This window comes from Anarrhichthys ocellatus, unplaced genomic scaffold (genome assembly GCF_004355925.1).
Source record: "Anarrhichthys ocellatus isolate YVR2014 unplaced genomic scaffold, GSC_Weel_1.0 scaffold59, whole genome shotgun sequence".
In the NCBI taxonomy this organism is placed as follows: Eukaryota; Metazoa; Chordata; class Actinopteri; order Perciformes; family Anarhichadidae; genus Anarrhichthys; species Anarrhichthys ocellatus.
In genome coordinates, this window is record NW_022280089.1 from 1,675,675 (window position 1) to 1,700,279 (window position 24,605).

Sequence of the window (24,605 nt, forward strand, 5' to 3'; positions counted from 1 at the left end):
GTGGATTTAATTGTTGCACAAACAGCATTTCCAGTCATTGTTTTTTATTTTTAAAAGCAGGGATTTTTCCATCTGCAGGCTATCGGCATCGAACCATCTGTTACAGCTGTCACACTGAATCTGAAAAAGGATAAAATTGAAACAACTTAGTAAAGACAGACTTCAAACAGGAATTCACCCCAAAAGCAAACTTTATTTAAATGTGAAATTATTTTCATCATTTAATCAAATGGGACATTGTTATTGTCATGGTCACAGCTTTTACAATGTTTTTATTGATTGACAATCAACAATAGGACAGGTCCTATATCTGAATTTGCCAGCTGCCATGGTGCAAATGCAAGGAAAAGAGCAAGGCAGAGTATATGGACATATCAGAGTGGCTTGGTGCAGATGATAGCAAGTGTTCCTTGAGATTGTGATGGACAATGAAGCCTCTTTGTCCTATGTATTTAGTTAATTTGAAATTGCACACATATTCCTGGAAACTCAAAAGAAGGTACACCAATCTTGTTTGCATTGCCAAGATTAAAACAAGAGGTGCCCTAGCGTTAGAGGAGTAAACCGCAATATCACTGATATGACTCTGAATGGCGACCTTTGTTACATGACATTCCCATTCTCTCTCTACCCTCATTTCCTGTCAGCCCTCTACTGTCCATTCTCAATTAAATCTACAAAACGCCAAAACAAAAACTCAGATCCATTAACAAAAGCACAAATACAATTAATTACAACAACACCTTACCCATTCAGTGATAGCAGGTCCTGGAGTGGGTAGCTTTGTGGCAGAACACATGGCACAGTTGTTTTCGATGTCAAAAACTAATTTAGAAACATTTTCGATCTTTAGTAGTACAATATCACAGTATAAATAAATATGAAGAAATGCTGTCACACACCTGATGCTTCGAGTATTATAAGTGCCACGTGTCGACGTTCCTGCACCATCTCTTTTCTTGTTGTCCCAAAGGCCATGTTAGGTGCTTAATATGAATTAAAATAGAATATTTAGGTAGATAACAAAAAAAATCAGCTGGTAGGAGCAAAAGGAATATCCTCGTCTTGGCTGTTTTCTCAGATGTTTTTCCTGGATATGTTTTTTTCTGTCTGTTAGCATCAGTTCTGTTTGTATGTGTTGGAATTTAACAAATTAGCCTGCATTAAATGTATTTAAGTACTGCACATAAGTAACATTTTTACATTTACTTAATTTTGTCTTGTGAAAATTGTAAAAAATTTAATACAGTTTCACTTGATCATGCACTAAAACCCGCATTTAAAAAAGCATTCTAAGGGTAATACATTTACCATTTTGTAAAAAAGATTGTTGTAACACAAACATCAAAGGGTACACACAAATGTCAGGACAGTGACACACTCATGCCTACATGCAGACACACACACAAAACACAAACACAGCTCTATCTTTATGCAATCATGACTAGGCTCATTTGTAGTGTATAGAAAGACAGACAAAATTATTGCAATTGCTATAAAGTTTTATCTTTAATTATCATTGTGACGACCCCTCCCTTCCTCCAGGGCTCTTTGTCCTGTTTTCAGGTTGTCTTTCAGGAAGGTAATCTGCTGCTGATGAGCCACACCTGGGCTGGCTGGCTCAGTTATTTGTCTTGTCTACCTCATGTTGTGGCCTTTTGAGCCGGACTAATTTTTAAATAAGCCATCAGGTAAAAAGAAAGCACAGCATATAGCTTAACAATACAACAATTTTAAAACATACAAACAATTCAGTTCTAACTAACAAAATCTACTCATGAAGAAGCAATAGTGGCAAGAACTTTACCAGCATTCACAAAAAAAGACACTTTTCTTCTAAATGCTTAAGTACATTAAACTACAAACACACTTGAAGCTGCTGTAACCATAAACACAAGAGTTAACGCTGTGTCTTTCAAAAAATGTCCAGGATTTTAAATTGGCCACAGCCCATATTCCTAGGCAGTACCCAGGACATCATCCACTTGCTATTTTCACTAAATAGCTCCTTTAGTCTCTTTGCAAGACCACTTCCGTGTCCAACAGATTTGTAGAGCCTCATCATATTAACGACACTGTCGAAGTCATGGTCCAAGTAAAGCATTGCCATGTCTTTATCAAGGCTTAACTGCACAATATATGACAGCAATTGTGTTGGCAGGAAAGTTTCTTGTAATCTCTTAAGGATGTGTATTTATAACCTGTCATATAGGAAAATTCTGAAAATGAATGTAAATTGAGCTGATTTTGCCTTCAATTTTCTCAACCTGTACAGCAATATTTTAAGACAATCATGTACATAGTGAGGGTCGTCGTAAACAATAATCAAGTGAAATATTGACATAACCTCTTAAGAATTCATTTTTATAAAATGTCAAATATTGGGAAATTATGAATATCAAAATGTCATTTGAGCTGACTTTACATCTAATTTTCTCAGATTGTACAGTAAAATTACATTACATTGGACATGGAGATATATGGGGTCATCATGAACAGAACTCCAACGGAAATTTTAGCTAACCATTGAAGGAAATGTTTTTTTTAGAGATCAAAGATGATTATTAGGTAATATTATAATTTTCGAACCCTTTTTCAATTAAAGATTATACAGCAGTGTAATTTCAGATTTTATTATTGTTATATTTCACTTAAAGTACAAAATGATGTTGTTTTTGACTTGTTATATCAAATTGGACAAATTATTGATGAAATATAGGTCTATTTCGGGACTTTTTGGCTATCAAAGCACCCGTACCGTAGCACCTCGAATAGACGAGCATTGCATTTCAAGTGCCGGCCGAGGTTCCGCGGATGACGGACCACATGACCGCAGTGGCCCACACCCAACTTACTTCCCCTCATGTCAGCTCTTTCCACACACACAGACTTTACTTCATCAAGTTTCTAACACATATATTATGATATAACACACAATTGCTTAAAAACGATTATTCGATTTCATCCTTTTAACCATAAGTATATGTTTTGTGTCCTTTTAGCCTGATTCACATATCGAACATGTATTCCTTCTTTTAAGGCAGCCCTCCTGGGATCTCAACTCTTCTTGACAGGGCACCCGAAGACGCTCGCGTGCCTCGAAGGGTTGGATCCCCCCTCGGCTATAGAAGAGACTTTTTACTAGTTTCTTAGTGGAGAAAAAGGCAACATTAGAAAAGCTGGTGTCGGTGACAACAGACGCCATGACAGGCCGGCATGCAGGCTTCATTGCGCAATGCAAAGGTGACTCAGACTTCCCAAAATTTGGTGATTAGTACTAATGTAATAGGATTCATTTAAAAATGTGAAAGAGTTGATTGTTTTTATCTTGCATAACTTATAATTTGTATAAACATGGGACAGAGTTCATGATTTGTTCAAAAATGTTACAAAGGTAGTGGTTAGTACAAACGAGACATGATTTGAAGATATGAGTTAATGATTTCCTAAAAAATGTTAGAAGTGATAATTTGTACAAAAATATAACCGGTGTAATTTTGAACAAAATACACAATCATTGTTAATAATTATTCTGAGGAATGTGATCAGACAGTCTCTTCACATATATTATTATTATTATTATTAAAAGGTGATCTGTGCAACTTTGTTATTCAGGAAGTTTGTATCAAACAAGTAGCCCTTCGTACTACTCAGTGCCTTAATTAATCAACACGCTTTAGACCTAAAGTACGATCACCCTTGATTTGAATTTACCATCTTCCCTGGTGCTCCTGAAACTCTCTGCTGAAAGGTGCATTGAAATATTAAAACTAAATTTGATTTATAAATGTCAAACAACGCATTTAATTGATAAACATTAATCAGTGATATCAGTCACTGAATCTTCCAGGTCACATGTAATCCTTGGTTTATTGTTATTCATTTTACTAATTTATTCATCATATCCTTTGTTCATTCCATTATTTTTCATTCATTCTCCTGTTTTACTGTCCTCTGCCCTCCTGTGCTACTGTCCTTTGCCCTCCTGTCTTACTGTCCTTTGCCCTCCTGTCTTACTGTCCTCTCTCCTTTGCCCCCTGTCCTCTGTCCTCCTGTCTTACTGTCCCCTGTCCTTTGCCCTCCTGGCTGCTTTGTCTCAGTCAGACAAGTAAACACAGCGATGGTGGCCAATTGAATGAGGTTTCACTTTTGTTTAAATGTCCCAGCTTGTTGAACAGATGTATTGATAAAGTATTGGCTTTTTACTCGCAACTATTTTATTGCACGTAGAGTAACAAGCGTAATTGCCGTAAACTCCATTAATCTTCACTTCACCTGGTTTACTTTCCCACAGCGGCCTCTCTGCTCGCGTTTTGTGTCTGTATGTGTGTTTGTTGTGTCACATTTTTGAAGTTTTCCCTGTATTTCCAAAATTGGGTAGCATCCTAAATTGGATCTAATGTTAAGTTCTCTTACCTAAACTAATTGTGCCCAATAACTCAAACTGAGGTCCATTTATTAGTATTTTTCATTCTTCATTTTGGATATTTCCAAAAACAATGGAAATTGAGAAGATGAGAGACAAGAAATATTAAACATGTTACTAACCATTCCTGTTTCAGCTTTCAAACCGTGGTCTGGAAGCATATGGGGGAGCTGGTTTTGTCTCAAGGGACACAGTTAATAAGCAGCCTCTTTAATTAGCTTGAGACAAAGCGGTTTCTTTGTCACTCGAGAGGTGAGACGCTTCCGCTGCCACTATTCTGTTACGTCATTCGGCTGGTGACGCCCCAGCGTTGGTGGCGCTCAGAAAATGGGATAAGGTGTATACGGTTTGTTTTGGAATACTTCAGCGAGCATATTGAGGTGAATATATTGTTATTACATATTCAATTCATTATAAGTCATAGTCTAAAAATAACATGAGCCGTCGGTGCTAAAAAAGGAAATGCATTTAAATGAAAGATGGAATTGAATCGTGACGTTAAATCAAAAGTAAAATCAAATCGAGGATTTGGGGAATCGTAACACCCAAAAATTAGCACATTTAGTATATTACTCCAAAGGAAGCCTGCTGAACTTCTAACTGCTATACATTTTAGTTATTATTTTGTCCACAGACAATTCAGACTGATTACCCAATGTCTGCATTCCTTTGCAGATTACCCACAATCACTTGATATTAATAGCCAATGCAGATACATTTTTACAACAGCAGATTGACCATTTGTCCCATTCAGAAGGATTTAACATGAACCTTTGTAGTCTATGTACACCAGTGGCATGGCCCTGTGGAGGGTGGTGGTAGAAAAGTGTTCTTCACTTGAGCCTTGTAGTAAGGATGGTGAAGACATTCCTTACAAGTTGTATTCATTATGCATTTGTGTCAGAGGATATTTTTTCATAGCATCTGAGTGGAGAAATGAAGTCAGGAACAGTAGGAGTAGAGAAGTCTTATGCTTAATGAAGCTGTCCAATAAATAAGCGCAACAGGCTTCTGAGGGAAATGAAAATCTATGCTTCATTATGCATGCTGTGACAGGTCCCACGACTTGATTGGTTGCAAACAGCATAGAGACTGTCATATCCTGTTGAACCGTTGGTCCAAGTCATCGTGCCTCCTCCTATTCGGCTGCCAATTTAGGTTTCTAATTGTTGCTGTCTGAGACAACTATCTCTGGTGACTATTGTGGCAACATAGCTGAATGTTCTGGGAATACTGCCAAACCTTCTCACTGCGGTTTGATATATTTGAAGTTTACCAATAATGAAAGTATACAGAGTGAGGTGGTCTGCTGCTGTGTTTTAAGGTGGGAGTTCCCAGACTGCTCTGAAAGCTCCAGGAGTCCTTGAGGGGAAACCAATGAAAGAGAACATAGCTTAATGTTCCTTTCTATATATATATTCAGCAGATAGCCACATGCTTCCTTTAACACACATGGAGCATCTTTTTCTCCTACTGTCAAGTCACCAGAGACTTCACACAATTCCCCCAATAAACCATCTCCAACTAGTAGAAGTAGGTTGTGCAGCAACACAAACGTGATCCTTGACTGGCTTCCCAACAACCGGCAGGGCCAGTTGTGCTTACTGAAGCACCCGTCCAAGCTGGAACCTCCACTGTCAAGGATTCATTCCTGGGCCCAGCACTGGTGGGTGAGTGTTTTCTTCCTGTGCCACACAAATGCCCATTCAACAGTTCCTGCATGAGAGTCCTTTAATGATAGTGTGTCCAGTTCAAGTAAAGTCGATTAGCTGTTCTACAAAATCCAGCACTCGAACGTAGTTTGATTTGAAATATGTTACAGTGCTTTTCAATCTGACTTTTTCACTTATTTAGGAACTCACTTCAACACTAAGAGTTTTAATTAAATGTGATGGAAATGTTTCACTATAACCTAGTAGGTAAATCCTATAGAATATCTGTTACAAATCCTGCAGCTCCGTCGAGGACTGTCTCATCCAGTGCGTGGGAGAAGCTTAGCATTGAAAAGGCTAGGGAAGCAGCTGTGCTCTGAGATGAGGGAGTAAAGATGTACATTTGCCAACCAACCAGTTCTCATTCTTTAAGCCTTTTCTCCAAACACACTGTAAGAAAACACATGTAATCAACAGAAGTCTCACCTCTGAGTCTTTAATTTAGAGAATGTTTTGGTGAGGCGTCTTCTTCGTCCAAATATGATCCTGTTTACACCTGGCATGTACATGCTTCTGGGGCGAACGGATCACAAGTCAACTGCTCTGAATACGACGGTGATCCCATCACTCAAGTAGTTTAACAATGTGGCCTGGGACGCATTCGACCACATGACTTTTGTATGCATCCCGACAAGGTCGTAACAGGAAAATAGGTCATTAGAGCCGCAGCTCTCCTTTTGTTCCTCTTTTTTCACATCTCCAGTTATCTGGAGATGAGCTTCATCCCAACAGTGAAGCAGATATCAATAAAAATGAAGAATTATGGCCATGATGAAGTAGTGTCAGCATCCAAGATGTGTTGATCAGTGGACCTTTAACCTTTAGGCTCCTCGTCCTCACACAGAGGAGAAGACACTCCTGAAAGGGAGACCTGGACCTGGACACGACACAATGAAACGGCTTCATCGTGGTGTAACATCAGATCCTGATATCCTGAAGTTATGTTCAATGAGCCTGACGTCTGAAAATGCAAATATGTGTCCAAAGCAGCTGAAGTGAGAGGAATATGATTTCTCCCAGGGATTACGTGAAGGAGATTATGTGAAGGAGTCTGACACGGGGAGAAAGTGATGGATGGGTGCATGCATTTTACCTGTACCTTGTGTTCTGCAGACTCAGGTTCCAAGTGCTGCAAACAAGTTATGTGAGGGAGCTGTAAGCCTCTCTTTGACCTTAAAACGGGATGTGATCGGGCTGGCACTAAGTGTTTAGAGAATGTATGTCCAATTATTCATCATTTGATGTGGGCTCATTACTGCCCCCTGTGGATGAAGGGCAGAAAACCGCTCAGCTTTTTCTATGGGAAGCATCTGACTTTCTCCCATGCAGAGAATAGGATGGGTCTGTAAACTCACGAACATGGAGCAGAAAGCTGAACACTTTTCAAAACTTGTTTCCTATTTGTTCTTTAAATAGAATATCATTTAACATAAATTCTAACTCCAGCCTGCACAGTACGGGTCATTTTTAGCACAAAAATATACAACACTTCTGTGGCAGCGAATGTCTGCCAGGTTTTTAAATGAATCACAACTCAAATCCATTGACTTTACTCAAAATAGCAGCACTGAGAATTTGAGGGCAAGTCTCATCACACATTGAGTGTCACCTCATTATGTTTTTCTGTCCAGCGGTGTTTCTATTCTCCACAAACAAACTCATCTATGTGCTGTAGAGCACTTCCAGCTGTCATAACACTGCATCAAATATCCTCATTAAAGCGCAATCGAGACATGTCAGACGACACCAAGGAATCGCATCAAGGGATGATTTTCAGAAAATTGCCCCAATCCCAGATCACCCTCTGCATTAATTAGGAGGCTTCTATTTATTTAGCCTTCATTGGATAGCAATCCTGCATCATCTTTGTTAATCCTGCTCTAGTTCTGTCAGAGGGCAGAGAAAGGAAAGCAGGGTTGAGGATTCAGAGCAGCCCCCAAAAAAAAAAACAGAGAAAAAAACAGTGCTAGGACTGTTCAGGGGTGATCGACGGAAGCTTCAGCCAATGCCGGCTGAGCAGAGGCTGCCCTCCCCCTCCTCTCCCCCCAACCTTGCAGAGTGCTGGTCCCTCTGTGTGCTGTAGTACGTGGAAGAGAGGGAGATCGAATACTGCGTGAGGAGTCAGCCTCTGTGTGTGCATGCTGCCTACTACTACTTGCACTGGATTTAAAGCATCTTCACTTCAACGCTGCAAGTGGTGGATGAATCCAAATTGACAATCAGGAAAAAAGCAAAGAGAGACAGAAGGAAGGAGAGGGGAAAAAACAACAAAGTGGACAGCTCACTGAAGCTCCCTGTTGTGGGAAGATACAAAAAGAGCGTGTATAAAACAGCAGATCAGAATCAGCTCTGTTTAGGAAGCATGTATAACTCGGTGTGCTTCATCATCCTGTCATGGGTGTTTGCTGTGCTTGTGTTCCCAGGTAAGACTTCTTCTATTCCCCTGTCTCTGTTCTTTTGGAGTCTGTTTACATTCTTCTGTCTTGTCTGTGGCTCCTCAGCTCCTGTTAGCACAGAGTGGTGCACTGTTGAGACATATACTCTTTCTTTCTTGCACTCTGTCTACAAATCAGTCAGCTTCACTCTGTGAGGCTTGTTGGGACATCGAGAAGTTGTGTTTTAAGTTCACGGAGAAGGTTCCTGTGCTGGTTCAGTCCTGCCAAGGATTTTCCAACAAGGAATGAGAGAGAAAAAAATAAAGTTGATACACTGTCAGTCTTTCAGAGGATGATATTAAACTGTGGCTCAGTTGTAGAGCAAGGTCGTCCTTCAGAGGATCGGCGGTTCGATACCCGGCTTTACTAGTCGATGCCAGACACTCCCGTCATGTTGTATGAATGTCATGTTGTATGAATGTTAGTCTTGATGGGCAGGTGGCACCTTGCATGGTAGCCCCTGCCATCAGGGTGTGAATGGGTGAATGATGACATGTTAAAGCTTTCAGTGATCGAAAGACTAGAAAAGCTGGTACAAGTACAGTCCATTTAAACCCTAATGTCAAAGGTTTGCCTACAAGAATTACTAAATCAATATTTCTCTAAATTCTCGAAAAGAATCATTGACAGCTAGAGCATCTTCTGTTTTTTGTTTTTTTCTAAATCTCAGTATCATCAATATTATCAATATTTATTCGGCATTAATGTAAAAATATTTTTTTTACTAGCTGCCATTTGAATTTTCTTTTTCATCCCAACAGTGAAGCAGATATCAATAAAAATGAAGAATTATGGCCATGATGAAGTAGTGTCAGCATCCAAGATGTGTTGATCAGTGGACCTTTAACCTTTAGGCTCCTCGTCCTCACACAGAGGTGAAGACACTCCTGACAGGGAAACCTGGACACGACACAATGAAACAGCTTCATCGTGGTGTAACATCAGATCCTGATATCCTGAAGTTATGTTCAATGAGCCTGACGTCTGAGAATGCAAATATGTGTCCAAAGCAGCTGAAGTGAGAGGAATATGATTTCTCCCCTCACAGGGATTACCTGAAGGAGATTATGTGAAGGAGTCTGACAGGGGGAGAAAGTGATGCATGGGTGCATGCATTTTACCTGTACCTTGTGTTCTGCAGACTCAGGTTCCAAGTGCTGCAAACAAGTTCTGTGAGGGAGCTGTAAGCCTCTCTTTGACCTTAAAACTTAACATGGGATGTGATCAGGCTGGCACTAAGTGTTTGGAGAATGTATGTCCAATTATTCATCATCATATAGTTTGCATTCGAGAAAGTCGGCCACACATTTGATATCAATAAAAAAGCATCTACTTATATCACAAAACAACTGTTGCACAGGGTTGGAAGCATTCCACACCCGGCTGGATGGAGTATGGCAGACTGGTTCTGGTGCTGGATGGAGTATTGCAGCGCTGATGGATTTGGCAGGTTGTATTAAGGGGAGCTACTCTCTCTCAAAGCCAGAAACTAGAGAAGTCTCAGACTTGTGATGTAGTCAAATGTAAAGTTTGGAGCTTCTTCATAGACACTGAATGGGAGACTGATTTTGTGGAGACAATCTTTTTTTGAATTTATTTATACCCAAATGTACTATATTGTATCTAATTATTCTCAGTTGAGAAACTGGGTGCTCTCAGTGCCATCTATCGACCACAGTTGTACACGCATGAGAACGATATCAGCTGACAGGAAGTAAACATAGACCCAAGCTGTTGCCTAGCAATGTCATTCCATTGAAACGGTCTATAAAGTCTTTCCCAATTCATTGTCTCTGGAGATGTTCCATATTGTATACTTGAGAATTTAAGCATTTGATTTTTCGGAATTGAGTTGTTCATGTTTAATAATGTTTTTGGATCGTCTTAGACCACAGAAATAACAAGCATGAATTTTGAAAGTGGGTGAAGTCCCCCTTTAAATCAAGCAAAGATCAATGGCTTGCCTCACTTTTTCTATCAATCTAACAGAAGTGCCTTGTCTCCATCAAGTTGCTGTCATTACTGAGCCTACATAGTGTTGGGGTTCTGACTAGGAATCAAAGTCATTTTACCCTAAACAAAAGTTAAGAATAACCTTCCTTATCACTCCTTTAAAAAAGTAATTAGTAACACTACCCATTTTGGTTTTGCTTTGTTAGCAATAATAATTGCGCGAGGCTTGATGTCTTTGGTTATCTTGTTGCCTTGTTATTAATGCCTGACAACAAACATCACACAAGCTGACATCAATTAATGTGAAACCCTCATCAAATCCACAACAGATGGCATGAGCAAAAGTCATTTGGCAGATCATAGGCCCTGCAAGGCAAACCATACTTTAGTTTAATTGAACATAAGACCGATGGCAAATGTGCTGTAGGTTGGCTGTAACGCAAAGGGAAATCGTATGAAATGGAATATGAAGACAAACAGAAATATTCAAAAGTAGGAAAATGACAATCTGGAGTTGGGAATGAAATGTGTAGATATTGCATGTTTTGACATCAGTTCTCCCTGTTGTGTATGTGTTGCCCAATGTGGACCTCCTGCAGTGTGGATATAGCTCAAACTGCACACGCACTCAGCATGTGAGTAATGTATGTGCAATTTACTAACTGTGCTGCAAATATGTTTATTCATTATTTAGTGTTTTATGAACATGCAATGCTCCAGAACCAACATGGTCCAAGTACAGTTTTAGTAGCTATCTAAGGCCTGATTCAGGACCGTGGTGGTGCTGCTGTATTGAAGTCATTAGCATAAGTATCTTAGATAATGTCTGCTGTATGTCCATGTTGTCGCCTGACAACAAGAAACAATCACCTGACCAGAAAGAGTCTTGTGCTGTCTGTGGTGTGATCAACACATATTTCCCAGCATGCAAAGTGTTTCACAAACCTTAAAGGAATAGTTTTGGGAAATAAGTTTAGTCGTATAAGTCTTCCAAATGAAACAAAAAGTGTTTTTCCATGCCCTCTAGTACAACACAGAAAAGAATGAGCATGATGACCGTTACTTTCAAAAACAACAACAACCCTTTGGGAGACTTTAGTTGTTGAACTCATCTTCACAATCAGTCTCTTTCACATCTTTATTACGTCAGTGTGGAGAGCGTAACATAGTCACGCAGATACGATTACATCATCATACGTTATACTACACGGTGTACAAATGACTCCTAAAAAGCAAGAAAGATGTTCCTATTGTTTAAAAGGACCTAGTTATTGTCACGTCATTGATATGCTGTTTGTAAGAGTGGGTTAGTCTTTCTCCCAAAACAAATGCACGCGCTAGTCAGATGAAGATCTCCACCACACCAGCGGTGGTGCTTTAGGAAAACACTACCGCTGTTGTCCACAGGGGCCACCACCATCTACACAAACGAAACGTTCAGCTTTGGTTAGGTTAAGAGAAACATCCTGGTTTGGATTGAAAGGACTACTTTGTTAAGACAATGTAAAATCAAACACATGGTTAAAGTGAAGAAATTATTGTGGCATCCGTGTTAAAGTCCAACATTTTGTTGACCCATCAGCACCCTGACCTCCCTTGTGTTAGTCTGTAATAACAACACCTAACTTCCTCTTGCTTGTTATAATCCCTACAGCACGATATGGCGCTGTCAAGCCCTAATGCAGTCATTCTTCTTTGGAGCACAGTCTGGCTTATTGGCTTTCTTGTTGAGAGTTTGATGAGGATTAATTCTACTGTTATACTGTATCTGTCTGATAAATATAAAGCTACAGCCAGGAACACAACGCAGTTATTGTTAATTAACTCAATAGCACGTCACCCATCTCACATGGCATTCTCCTCCCTCTATTTTGAAGGGCTCCATTACTGCATCCTGGGTTTAGAACGTTGCCCAACACCATTGTGATTGGTTAAAAAAAATACAAACAAGCCAGAGCATTTTCCCCTATATTAGAATATTAATGTGTGGAGCCAGACACAGCACTGTGGAGGTAGTTCTGGCTATGCGAGACTACACATCATACGTGGTAACCTCACTCATCATTCACTCCTCCCTACTCATTATCCAGGGAGTTCTATAGAGGACTATATGGTGAGCTCGTCTGAAAAGTGAAGAAGCGCATTCGGACATTACTCGGGTCATTTCCTCTGCGGCGTTTATTACTGCATTGCTGTCGCACAACTGGAACTTGCCAGATCAATGGCAGCTGATATGCCATCTCTAATAAATACATAATGGCTATGTTGTTGAGTTGACTCTTAGCGCCGTGCTCTGAGTGAATTTCAGCCGAGAGATTTAGCGTTGTCTAGGGCTTTTATTGTCAAAGGTCAGAGTGGAACGTGTGGGCAATGAAAGTATTTTTCCCAATTGATAAATACAAACAATATCAACAATATGAACAAATACTTGGCGTTTGTGTTGACATGTGCTGCTCCGCTCACATTAAATATTATTTTTATACCATAACTCATGGATTGCTCTTTCTCCTCTCGTCCGTCTGTCACATCTTCCTTCAGCCTAATGCATGATGGTATAACGTGTCTGTTAGTGACTTTTAGCAAGAAAGAAAAGAAATTCCAACTGAAAAAAAAACATTTTCTTCAGAATTGTAGCAGCAGGACTCTTGTCAGGTAGTTATTATAGTTTTCCGCATATTCTTTTTGAAAATGGAAAAATGTAAGTACCATATAGTGCACAACAAATATCAAGCCTTATATACCATGTTTTTTTCCCCCTCTCTCCTTTCTTCATCCAAGGAAGGAATTTGCTGAGTGTGCATGTTCTTTTTCAGTGCTGCCCTGCTTCGCAGTCATACACATTCTGTACATACCATCACACCTGGGAGCTGCCCGGCACCACTGCAGTTTCTCACCCACAGACTGAGCAGCTGCTGCTCACCTGCCTTGCTCAAGGGTATGTTGTCAGTAGCTGTTGATAGCAAAGAGTGTGAGGAGAGACTGCCACTTTGAAGTTTTGAAGCGGTATTCATAGTCATGAGGTTGTTGTGGTGTGTGTGTGTGTGTGTGTGTGTGTGTGTGTGTGTGTGTGTGTGTGTGTTCCTACGACAGTGACTTGACAAATTCAGAAACGGGGGATGTATTTACTGAATGACATGGCCTTCTGAATCATACACCCTGTTGGTTTAGTTTATCTTCTATTTATTGGGATTAATTGGTCTGTCACTCTGTCTGTAGTTGGAGCCTGTATAAGCTTTGCCTTCATTTTCAATGTCTGTAGAGAGCCTGACCCTATGCGGTGTGAGTCCAGGCAGATTGTGGAAGTTCTACAACACGCATTTGCATCAGCAAAACAAAAATTGCAAGTTTAGATGTTTGAATGAATTCCATATTCTGGCTTGCAAAAGAAGGAATTAATCTCTCAAGTTAACCCTTCTTAAGTTAGCCTGTCCAAATAAATGCACTAGAACCTTCTCTTTTTCATTAGTCTGGGCAAAGTGTAGTTATGTGAATCCTTGATGATTCCTGAGCAGTAGCTCGCTAATGTCGGTCCAATTATTGAGAGTATTTTGATACCCTTTGATACAAAACACCTTGAAAGAACAGCACATTTCTAAATGTCACATGAAACAGCTTTATCAGCTCATTTTTATTTAATTTAGTACCATTAAGGAGCACAATGTTGCTTTTTGCCTCTCAGCAGCTTTAAGTAAGTAAGTAAAATATATTTATAACGCGCTTTTCACAGACATAAGTCAAAGGTCTTAACAGGGCAGAATTACAAACATAACAAACACAATGTGACCATAGGGCCAATAATTTACATACACAAAAACCACAAAATTAAAACATGGTTTAAAAGCAGGTGTAGGACACGGGTTTTACCCAAATGCCAGTCTAAAGAGGTGCGTTTTGAGCTGGTTTCTGAAAGTTCACAGAATCTGCGAGGCGTAGAGGTGCAGGCAGAGCATTCCACAGCCTCGGTGCTACTGCCTCAAAAGCTCGGTCAACACGGGTCTTAAGGCGAGTGCGTGGGACAGACAGAAGACCTAAAACGTCTGACCTGAGAGCGCGGGCGGGTGAATAGGGGTGAAATAGATCAGCTACATATGTAGGAGCCTGACCGTGTAGTGCTCTGTAAGTGAGAGTGAGAATTTTAAAGTGTATCCTAAAAGCTACAGGGAGCCAGTGGAGAGATCGGAGTACGGGGGTGATGCGAGACCGTCGATTTGTCCTGGTGAGTAATCTGGCGGCAGCATTTTGGATGACCTGCAAACTGTTAAGAGCAGATACACTGAGTGATGAGAAAAGAGTGTTACAGTAGTCAATGCGGGTATGATCATCTCTAATTCAGCTGTTGATACTACAGATCTCAGTTTACTGATGTTTCTTAGGTGGAAGAAACATGATCTGGACAGCTGCTTAACATGGGAGTCAAACGACATGGATCGATCAAAGAAAATCCCTAGATTGCGCAGATTGCAATGGGCAGCAGAGGAGAGTGGACCAATACTCTGCCTGATCATAGGGACAAACTCATTTGGTGCAATAACTAGAACCTCCGTCTTAGTGCCGTTAAGTTGTAAGCAGTTTTCCGCCGTCCAGTCTCTGATGGCATTGACAGTCCAGGAGCCTAGTTAATGTGAAAGCCTCGCTGGGTTTGAATAACAGATGGAGTTGGATATCATCTGCATATAAATGATAGGCAACATTGTAACTTTTTATTATCGGTCCCAAAGGTAACAAGTAAAGGGAAAATAACAGAGGCCCCAGAACCGAGCCCTGTGGTACACCACAAGACACAAAATCACCCACATAGACATTAAAACTTCTGTCAGCGAGGTACATAAGATGTAAACCAGTCTAACGCTATGCCAGATATGCCAACCCAATCACATAGCCTCTTAATCAGGATGTTATTGTCTACAGCAGGGGTCGCCAATTGGCAGACCGCGGTCCGGACCCAGGACCTAAAATCGATTTTATTTTGACAGGGCGCTTCTATTTTAACCGGCGCAGCTTTTTCAGCCTTTACGGCACTTGTTGAGCGGTGCAGGAAACGCACCGACCAATGCGTTGTAAATCACATCACGTGGCTCAGAAAATCAAATATGGGTATTCTGACAAGTTTCCTGACTGGAGTGATATGTACACACACCGGGGGAGAGACGAGGAAAGAGAAGGAAGAGCAGGAGAATAATACGTGAGTCAGAGAAGTTCACATGACGTTCTCCAAAAAGAGACCAGAGTCTTTAACCAAGAATGAACAGACTCTTATAGGTTAATTCTTCACACGGACAGTTTATAACCAGTGTGTCTCATATGTTCAGAGACCGTGACGATTATTAAAAGCGGTAAATGAAGCGACACTACAAGACAAAGCACAACTCTTTTGAGCAAACGTACCCACTCACATCTAAATGAAGTCACAGAAAATAAACCTAACACATGAATTCACTGCCCAACAATGATGTTAACAGAGGGAATAGAGCTGAAACAAGTGGTTTAATAACCACAGATCATGCACAAACATTTCTCTTGTTAGAAGATGAGAAAAATATAATATTGTGGCTTTTTTGATTGACATCACTTCACGCCTGAATGAACTGAATTTAAAGCTGCAGGACAATTCAGTGAAATTAATTTTTCTAAAATGAATTACTTTATTTTAAGATGCACATTTTTGAAAAGCTTTCTGTTATGTCAGTTATTCTTTAATCCAGCTCTTTTACTTGAAAGTAGAGAACATGTATACACAGAGCAGTCACCTGACTGGAATTTGTCATACATGTTGTGCCTCTCCAGTGCAGCAGTAAGTTGGTTGGCCACCACTTTCTCTAAGATTTTGGACAGGAAAGGCAGTTTTGATATGGGCCTATAGTTCATGGGCAATGCCGGATCTAAGTTTGGTTTCTTTAATATAGGCTGGATAGTGGCATGTTTAAAATAGGATGGGACAATTCCTGTAGACAATGAAGAATCTATCTACTTACTTAAAAAACTATCAAATATTCATGTTCAGACTTTTACCCTTTTAAATGCCAGTTTGTTTACATAATGCCACTTGGTCATGAAAAAAAAAAATCGCCCCACATGAAACATACTATGGAAGTGGTGATTGTTCATTGTTCATTGAAGTAAGTTTTTAGTTTGTCTTTTGGGATCTTTTGTTTCAGTTCAAATGACCTGTCTTACCTCTGGTTACATGCACATCAGAAGCTATTACTGACATCTGTTCAGCAGGTCTGTCTTACAGTCACTCAGAAGTCATGGGCCACTGGTTTTAGAAGATCCATGAAAAACCACTCAGAGACAAACTGCTGCATTTGCAGCCCAGTCGCCGGTGGAAAAATGGTGGGATCGTATGTTTCTGCAAACTACGGATTTGTTGATATTCAATATTTTTGCATTCAGTCAGATGAAGTGACATAGTACATGAGCGAGTAAGTGATGTACTATATCGAGCGACCATTGTTGATAGTAAGGTGGTATAATAACCAGTATAACAAGCTGGAAAGTCCACTAAGTATGGGTGGGTCAAACAAACAGGACTTTAACCCAAAAGACTGCGGTTTGTGTCCCAGTGAAACCAAAAGTAAACACCGACGTTACGTAAGATCCTTACGCTTTTAACGTAATGTTATGTAAGAAAGTCCAAGGCAGTTGTTATTTATGTACAGTAGTCAAGTTAGTTTCGTCACGTTACGTTTTTATTTTAACTCAAACCATGATCTTTTTTCTAACCTTAGCCAAATAGTTTTGTTGCCCAAACTTAACGAAACGTTTACCAACGTTAACCCCGTGTTATTGTGCATTTCTGCAAGCCTAATATGAGACTGTTATGAAATGTATTCATGAAACCTATTTTTCACAAAAACAATTTTTCTGCCGACTGGGGTTTTTTTTGTGAACGTTCCAAAGATTTCCATATTCATTATTCCTGCCTACGATAAACATGATGTGGATGGATTCAAATGGATGACACAGAAACTACAGTTGCTTTATTACCCATTACATTAGAAATTCTTTGTTTTATTTTCCTGCTCAGTAATATTGGTAAAATGTTATTTACTTTCAAGTATAGCCGAATTAATCGAATTTTTTTACATGGAAAATTTTGCAATGTGCCGATGCTGTTTAACATAATGTATTACATCAGTGAGGGTAGCACTGTAAGTGAATGAAGGTGAAGAAGGTTTTTGGAGACATAGTTGCTTCTGACCTCCCAGAGTTGAGGCAAATCTGTATTAAACAGATTGTGATCAGCGTAGCACTCCACAAGTGCCAGCTCAAAGTCAAGTTTACACAGACTCCAAAAAATTAACTAGTTCACATTTATTTGTTAATTAGTCTTAAAACCTGAGCACATGAAATAAAATGGTGCATGCACGTGATTCGAGTGCACAGAACTGTATCCGCAAGCGGAAAGGCATCCTCTAGAAATGCGGTCCTATGAGAATGGTTCAACGACAAGCCTTTGGAGGTGGGGATGGAATAGACAGTGGCTTATGTCGGCGATTGCACTAGCCTTGCCGTCATGCTGGGTCCAGTTGCCGTAAAAAACGTGAGTGATCAAGTTCATTAGTTCTCCCTTCACCAAAAACATGAGCATCATTCACTGATACATGCACAACACTAGTAGTAATCACTGGTGTGATTAGACTCTTCTTTGAGATTTATAACAAAAGACCTACATCAGTGTTATCCTTCAAACAATCTGCTGCCCGGGGCAGACTCTTCTCCTCACTCTTAATTCCTCCTCAATACACGAGGCCTCCCTCAAGGTTGCGTATTTATCAAACTGATAGTGGGTGAAGTTCTGGCCAAAACTCAACTTTTCTGATCTCTGTGTGACTCGTAAGGTATAGCCTCCTCAGCTTCAGCTGATTGAGCCATTTATCATAATGACACGCCTACAGCCGACTAGGCGACATCACTGCTCGGTTCTGCCCATTGATCCCAAAGACTCAAAATGATGGATTGCAAATATCAAATTGGTTGTGAAAATGAAGCTTCAGTTTATTTGCTGATGACGCTTCTACATAATATTTATGCCATCAAATGTCACTTATCCTAGATACTATTTATAAAATGTAGTAAATTGGGATTGTAAATCATGCTAACAGTAGTGCCCTTCATCACACAGAAGAACTCTAAGGAGCTCTGTCTGAAAACAGTTGGAATCACAGCACAGTAAATTATTTTTGCTGCTGTTGTTTTCACTGAAATGTATGAAATGTCACATTTTATGGCCTCATATTACTCACAGTTGACACAACTTATGTCTGTAAAGGAGATGGCAAGTGTGACAATTAATCAACTTGACTCCTTTCCTTGGGATCACATCAGTCATGCATCAACACATTTTGTCAGTATGAGTGAAGCCATGCTCTTCAAACTCCAGAAATATATCAAACGTGCTAAACCGTTTTAGCTGTTAACCCCTATGAAAGGCAAGCTGCCTGCAGTATTTCTTATGCCAGTGTTTGCTTGTGAGATGCAGCGAACCAGTCCTGCACCTGTTCAGAGGTAAGTAGATCATTTCATTTAAAGACTGTATGCACCTATATCGTATTTTACTATAGAAGCTCACCATATACAGTATACACCATACATCCTAATCTATTTGCAGTTTCTGCTCCCAGCCTTCAGATAATGAGTCTCTGAAATACAAATCAAAAGAAAGTTTCTCAAAATATTACTCAAAAGCCTGTAACCAAGTCAGATAACCCATAATTGTCTTGGGATGTGGGACATTGGGGTATTGTCTAGAAAGCTTTACAATGAAACAATGATTGACAGTGAGTCACTACTTACACACAGCCAGGGTATTGTTATAGTAGTGAACGCAGGCTAACATTCATTGGAGGGGAGATATTTGTGAGTGCTGGTTCTTGGCATCAGTGAACAATCCCCAGCAAGCGTTCACTGAACGTTGGTGGTTAAATGAGAGCATCACAGTCTTTGAATGGAAGTAATAGATGAACAGGCGACGGATGGCACAAGCAAGAACAAGCATTCAAGTGTAAGAGGCTGCAAGGGCGTAATGCCAGAATCCTATTGGTTTAAAAGGTATTGGTTCTACTGTGTGGCAGTGTTCCTGTTGCATACAAATGTGCTTAGTTTAATCTTGGGCTGTTTTCATTTAGAACCATCCTTCATTGACTCATTTATCCATTATTCACTGAAACAAATGGGTCATAGCACAGGGAAATCAGTGTGCCAATGGCTCCTTTCTGCTGCAACAACCGCCCTGGATTTTCTGAATGGTAGTAGTCATTTGTTATTTTGACTTTAAAGATGGTCATTATTTATACTTTAAAGTAAACATTAATACTATGTTTCAGTGATGTGGTGGGGTAGTGGTCACATTATTGTAATGGTAATGTGCAAGTGTTCTTATTGAGATAAATACCATCAGGTCAGTCAGAGATTTCATTCATGTTTTTTAGTGTAATATAGGGTTGAACCCGAATAGTCGGCTATTTGATGACTTGTCTGCCAATCTTACAGTCAAAATATTCAATTATTGGCCGATTTGATGTCAAATTGTAGTCGCAACACAGGGAGAAAAATGTGGTTATCAAACAAACAGTCATAGCATTCGGGTTACATCGGGTCCTGAATGTCAGATTTTTACATAGCTTTGCTTAGTTTATTCCAACAAATCATGGTATATAGCCTATTTTGGTGTTAATATCAGCCTATTATTAATACTGGTAATAGAATTTTAAAAATAACTGCTTTCAATAAATATCCTTAGTGTGCCTGAATAAGTCACCATGTAGACTAAGTTGCACTATCCAAATTTGCGGAACCATTGAAGCAGCATCATGGCTGAATAACAGCAACATAAGGCTATTGTTACAAAGTCAAATAATACATTTGTTAATCAGAGAAATCACATAAGAACGTACAGCACTTTCAGGGCATTATTCTGAAGCAACAGCTAGCAATAGCATGTGTATCTCGGCCAATGATTTTGTTTTTACTAATTTTCTATAGATAAATAAAGCTTAACAGGTGCATCAACAAGCTTAAGAAACAGAACAAAAATCAATCAATGAAACAATCAGATTGGACTAAGTAAATTCTTGGACGGAGCCACCTCTAGTTTTAATGTAATAAAGCAGTGGCTTTTTGTTGGAATGAACCCAAATCAGTGATGTTGAAGCAGGCCATCAGATCAAGCTAAAAGTCTCTTGTCTCCTGTTATTGATTCTGTTATGTACCCTATACTAGTAAATAGCATTCATTGCTGTAATGAACTACTTGAAAATGTTTGGCCTTTGGCTAGTTCCAATAGTTTGCTCTGATGAAGTACTTGTGTTCACTGATCCAGTCAGTTGCGCAGCAGTATAAAGAGCCACAGGGACATCAGTGAGTCAGTGTATTAAAGTAGAGTTTCAGCTGATGAAGTCTCTGTAGCTGCACTAGTCAATATGTTCACGTGAAGAATGGGTCAAATGATGTGTTCGTTTATTGTGGAGAATCCCCAAAGTATAATCTGCATCTCTGCAGTTTCCATCAGCCCTACAGAGTTCAATAGCCTATTTTAGCCCACACCACTTTACTGTTTTAGTTCTCATCAGGGGTGTTTCCTACTGCAGCAGGCAGCAGTAAAAAAATATTATTACTCTTAATATCTGCTGCTCACTTCCTGTCCAGCGCCACCAAACTACAGACAGACACAGTTAGCAACTAGCTGGTGGATAGAGTGGAGATCAGGTTCTCAGGGGTTGATGGAGCTCGAACCAGAGAGAATATTAGATTTACATTCATTGGGTGGGTCGTGGGTTTGACGCTTTTTTCTTCAAAAACTGAAATATAGTGTTAGAAACTGCTTCCAGTAAAGCATAGATCTTTTCTTTGTTACACTAGTGTGCCTCTAGTCTTTAAAGATATGTCTTTTAGACTACGTTCAGACTTCAAATCGGATCTTCAGGACAGACCATCCACACTGTTATTTGCAAGTGATCGCATAACTGCATGAAGTCAGGGTGCTGGGGTTCACATATTACACACTACCCCTTCTGATCACTGTCACGAGTGACAAATATATATTTTTAAAAACATGCTGAAGCAGTGGCAGCTGAAGAGGAACAATATAGTATTAAGCTGTAGATGTGATGCAAACTTCTGAAATGAATCTGGATACAATCTGGATATGCCAAAAATCTGATTTTGGCTGGCAGTCTGAACAAGGCCTTAGTGCAACAAAAGAAGTTTTAATGTCAGGTGGGCTAAGGTGTGTTCAGCATGGACCACTTAAGGTTAGAGCGATACAAAACACATCCATGACGCCAAATTTTTATAGATTTACATCTATTCTTTTGAAATTGTCTAGTTTTATACATAAACAGAGTGGTTAGAAATTGATTGATTGAAGAGTGTGTGCTATTCTGGAGCAATCATAACCTAAAGTATGTTCAGTATCCTGAATAAATGAGCTGCATCAATAGATCAATTATAGAATTTGACACTGGAACAAAAGGTTTATTGAAGATTTGCAAATGTGGTACATACCAATAATATATCAATTTAAATATATAATGAATATGATGAAGGGACCTGAGCGCAGCACATTTTCATCGCCTTCAGGAATTTAACAATTCTAGCCTTCAGGTGTTTGAACGTTTTTTGCGCTACATATGCGCTTCTGTGCTCTCAGATCTATCTTGGTTGCACCCACTTACATTTGAATGTAATTGTCTGGGTCGAGAGGAAGACGAGTAAGAAAAAAGTTGTACTGTAATGGATTGCAATGGCAGTCCATCATTGTGTCCATCACTTTGGTCCGGACTGAAATTTCTCAACAATTATTGGATGGTTTACCATGAAAGTACAGTGGGTACGGAAAGTATTCAGACCCCTTTAAATGTTTCACTCGTTTCATTGCAGCCATTTGCTAAAATCAAAAAAGTTCATTTTATTTCTCATTAATGTACACTCAGCACCCCATCTTGACAGAAAAAAACAGAAATGTAGAAATTTTTGCAAATTTATTAAAAAAGAAAAACATATATCACATGGTCATAAGTATTCAGACCCTTTGCTCAGTATTGAGTAGAAGCACCCTTTTGAGCTAGTACAGCCATGAGTCTTCTTGGCAATGATGCAACAAATTTTTCACACCTGGATTTGGGGATCCTCTGCCATTCTTCCTTGCAGATCCTCTCCAGTTCCGTCAGGTTGGATGGTGAACATTGGTGGACAGCCATTTTCAGGTCTCTCCAGAGATGCTCAATTGGGTTTAGGTCAGGGCTCTGGCTGGGCCAGTCAAGAATGGTCACAGAGTTGTTCCGAAGCCACTCCTTTGTTATTTCAGCTGTGTGCTTAGGGTCATTGTCTTGTTGGAAGGTGAACCTTCGGCCCAGTCTGAGGTCCAGAGCACTCTGTAAGAGGTTTTCTTCCAGGATATCTCTGTACTTGGCCGCATTCATCTTTCCTTCAATTGCAACCAGTCGTCCTGTCCCTGCAGCTGAAAAACACCCCCATAGCATGATGCTGCCACCACCACCATGTTTCACTGTTGGGATTGTATTGGGCAGGTGATGAGCAGTGCCTGGTTTTCTCCACACATACCGCTTAGAATTAACGCCAAAAAGTTCAATCTTGGTCTCATCAGACTAGAGAATCTTATTTCTCATAGTCTGGGAGTCCATGTGTTTTTTGGCAAACTCTATGCGGGCTTTCATATGTCTTGCACTGAGGAGAGGCTTCCGTTGGGCCACTCCGCCATAAAGCCCCGACTGGTGGAGGGCTGCAGTGATAGTTGACTTTGTGGAACTTTCTCCCATCTCCCTACTGCATCTCTGGAGCTCAGCCACAGTGATCTTTGGGTTCTTCTTTACCTCTCTCACCAAGGCTCTTCTTCCACGATTGCTCAGTTTGGCTGGACGGCCAGGTCTAGGAAGAGTTCTGGTCGTCCCAAACTTCTTCCATTTAAGGATTATGGAGGCCACTGTGCTCTTAGGAACCTTGAGTGCTGCAGAAATTATTTTGTAACCTTGGCCAGATCTGTGCCTTGCCACAGTTCTGTCTCTGAGCTCCTTGGGCAGTTCCTTCGACCTCATGATTCTCATTTGCTCTGACATGCACTGTGAGCTGTAAGGTCTTATATAGACAGGTGTGTGCCTTTCCTAATCAAGTCCAATCAGTTTAATTAAACACAGCTGGACTCCAATGAAGGAGTCGAACCATCTCAAGGAGGATCAGAAGAAATGGACAGCATGCGAGTTAAATATGAGTGTCACAGCAAAGGGTCTGAATACGTATGACCATGTGATATTTCAGTTTTTCTTTTTTAATAAATTTGCAAAAATTTCTACATTTGTTTTTTTCTGTCAAGATGGGGTGCTGAGTGTACATTAATGAGAAATAAAATGAACTTTTTTGATTTTAGCAAAAGGCTGCAATGAAACAAATAGTGAAAAATTTAAAGGGGTCTGAATACTTTCCGTACCCACTGTATGTACAGACATTCCTGTTCCCCAGATGATGAATCCTACTGACTTTGCTGACTTTCCCTCTAATGCCACCATGAGGTTGACTTTTGTTGTTTCAAAGTGACATCTCAACAACATCTGGATGGATGGCCACTACACTTGGCAGACATATGCATGGAGTTAGGGTCATATCAGGGTAGCCAATCAGAGGCAGAGTAGGGTGGGTCATGCTTTTTCCATAGTAGAAAATAAATGTTGCCCCTGGGAAGGTCCGATGACCTCATTCTGCATAATAATTAGTCTATTTTTGGAGCAACAGGCTTTTTTTCAGGATAACGGGGTGTTGGGCTTAGTATGCTAACACACTAAACTAAGATGGAGGTGAAAGGTGGTGGTTAACATTATATGTCTAATTTCCATGAACAATTCTGCTGTCTTGAGATTAGCTTTGAACCAGTTAATGGAGATGTTCCATATAGGGCATGAATTCATTTAATTGCACATGGTTTATGAACAGAATGGCATACTGATTTGGTCAATTTGGAATGAATCTCACTTTCTTCAGTTTAAACCAATAGCATGCCTCTACTATACAGTGCATCCGGAAAGTATTCACAGCGCTTCACTTTTTCCACATTTTGTTATGTTACAG

At 40.0% G+C, this 24,605-nt stretch overlaps 1 protein-coding gene across 1 annotated transcript in view; it reads left to right on the forward strand.

Moving 5' to 3' along the window:
- The first annotated feature begins 8,234 nt into the window (after positions 1 to 8,234).
- The window catches only part of opcml (opioid binding protein/cell adhesion molecule-like), a 313,601-nt gene continuing 297,230 nt past the window's right edge, over positions 8,235 to 24,605 (forward strand). The window contains exon 1 of the mRNA XM_031871631.1: positions 8,235 to 8,561. Coding sequence (XP_031727491.1) covers positions 8,501 to 8,561 — 61 coding nt within the window. The 5' untranslated portion in view covers positions 8,235 to 8,500. The remainder of the gene's footprint in view (positions 8,562 to 24,605) is intronic.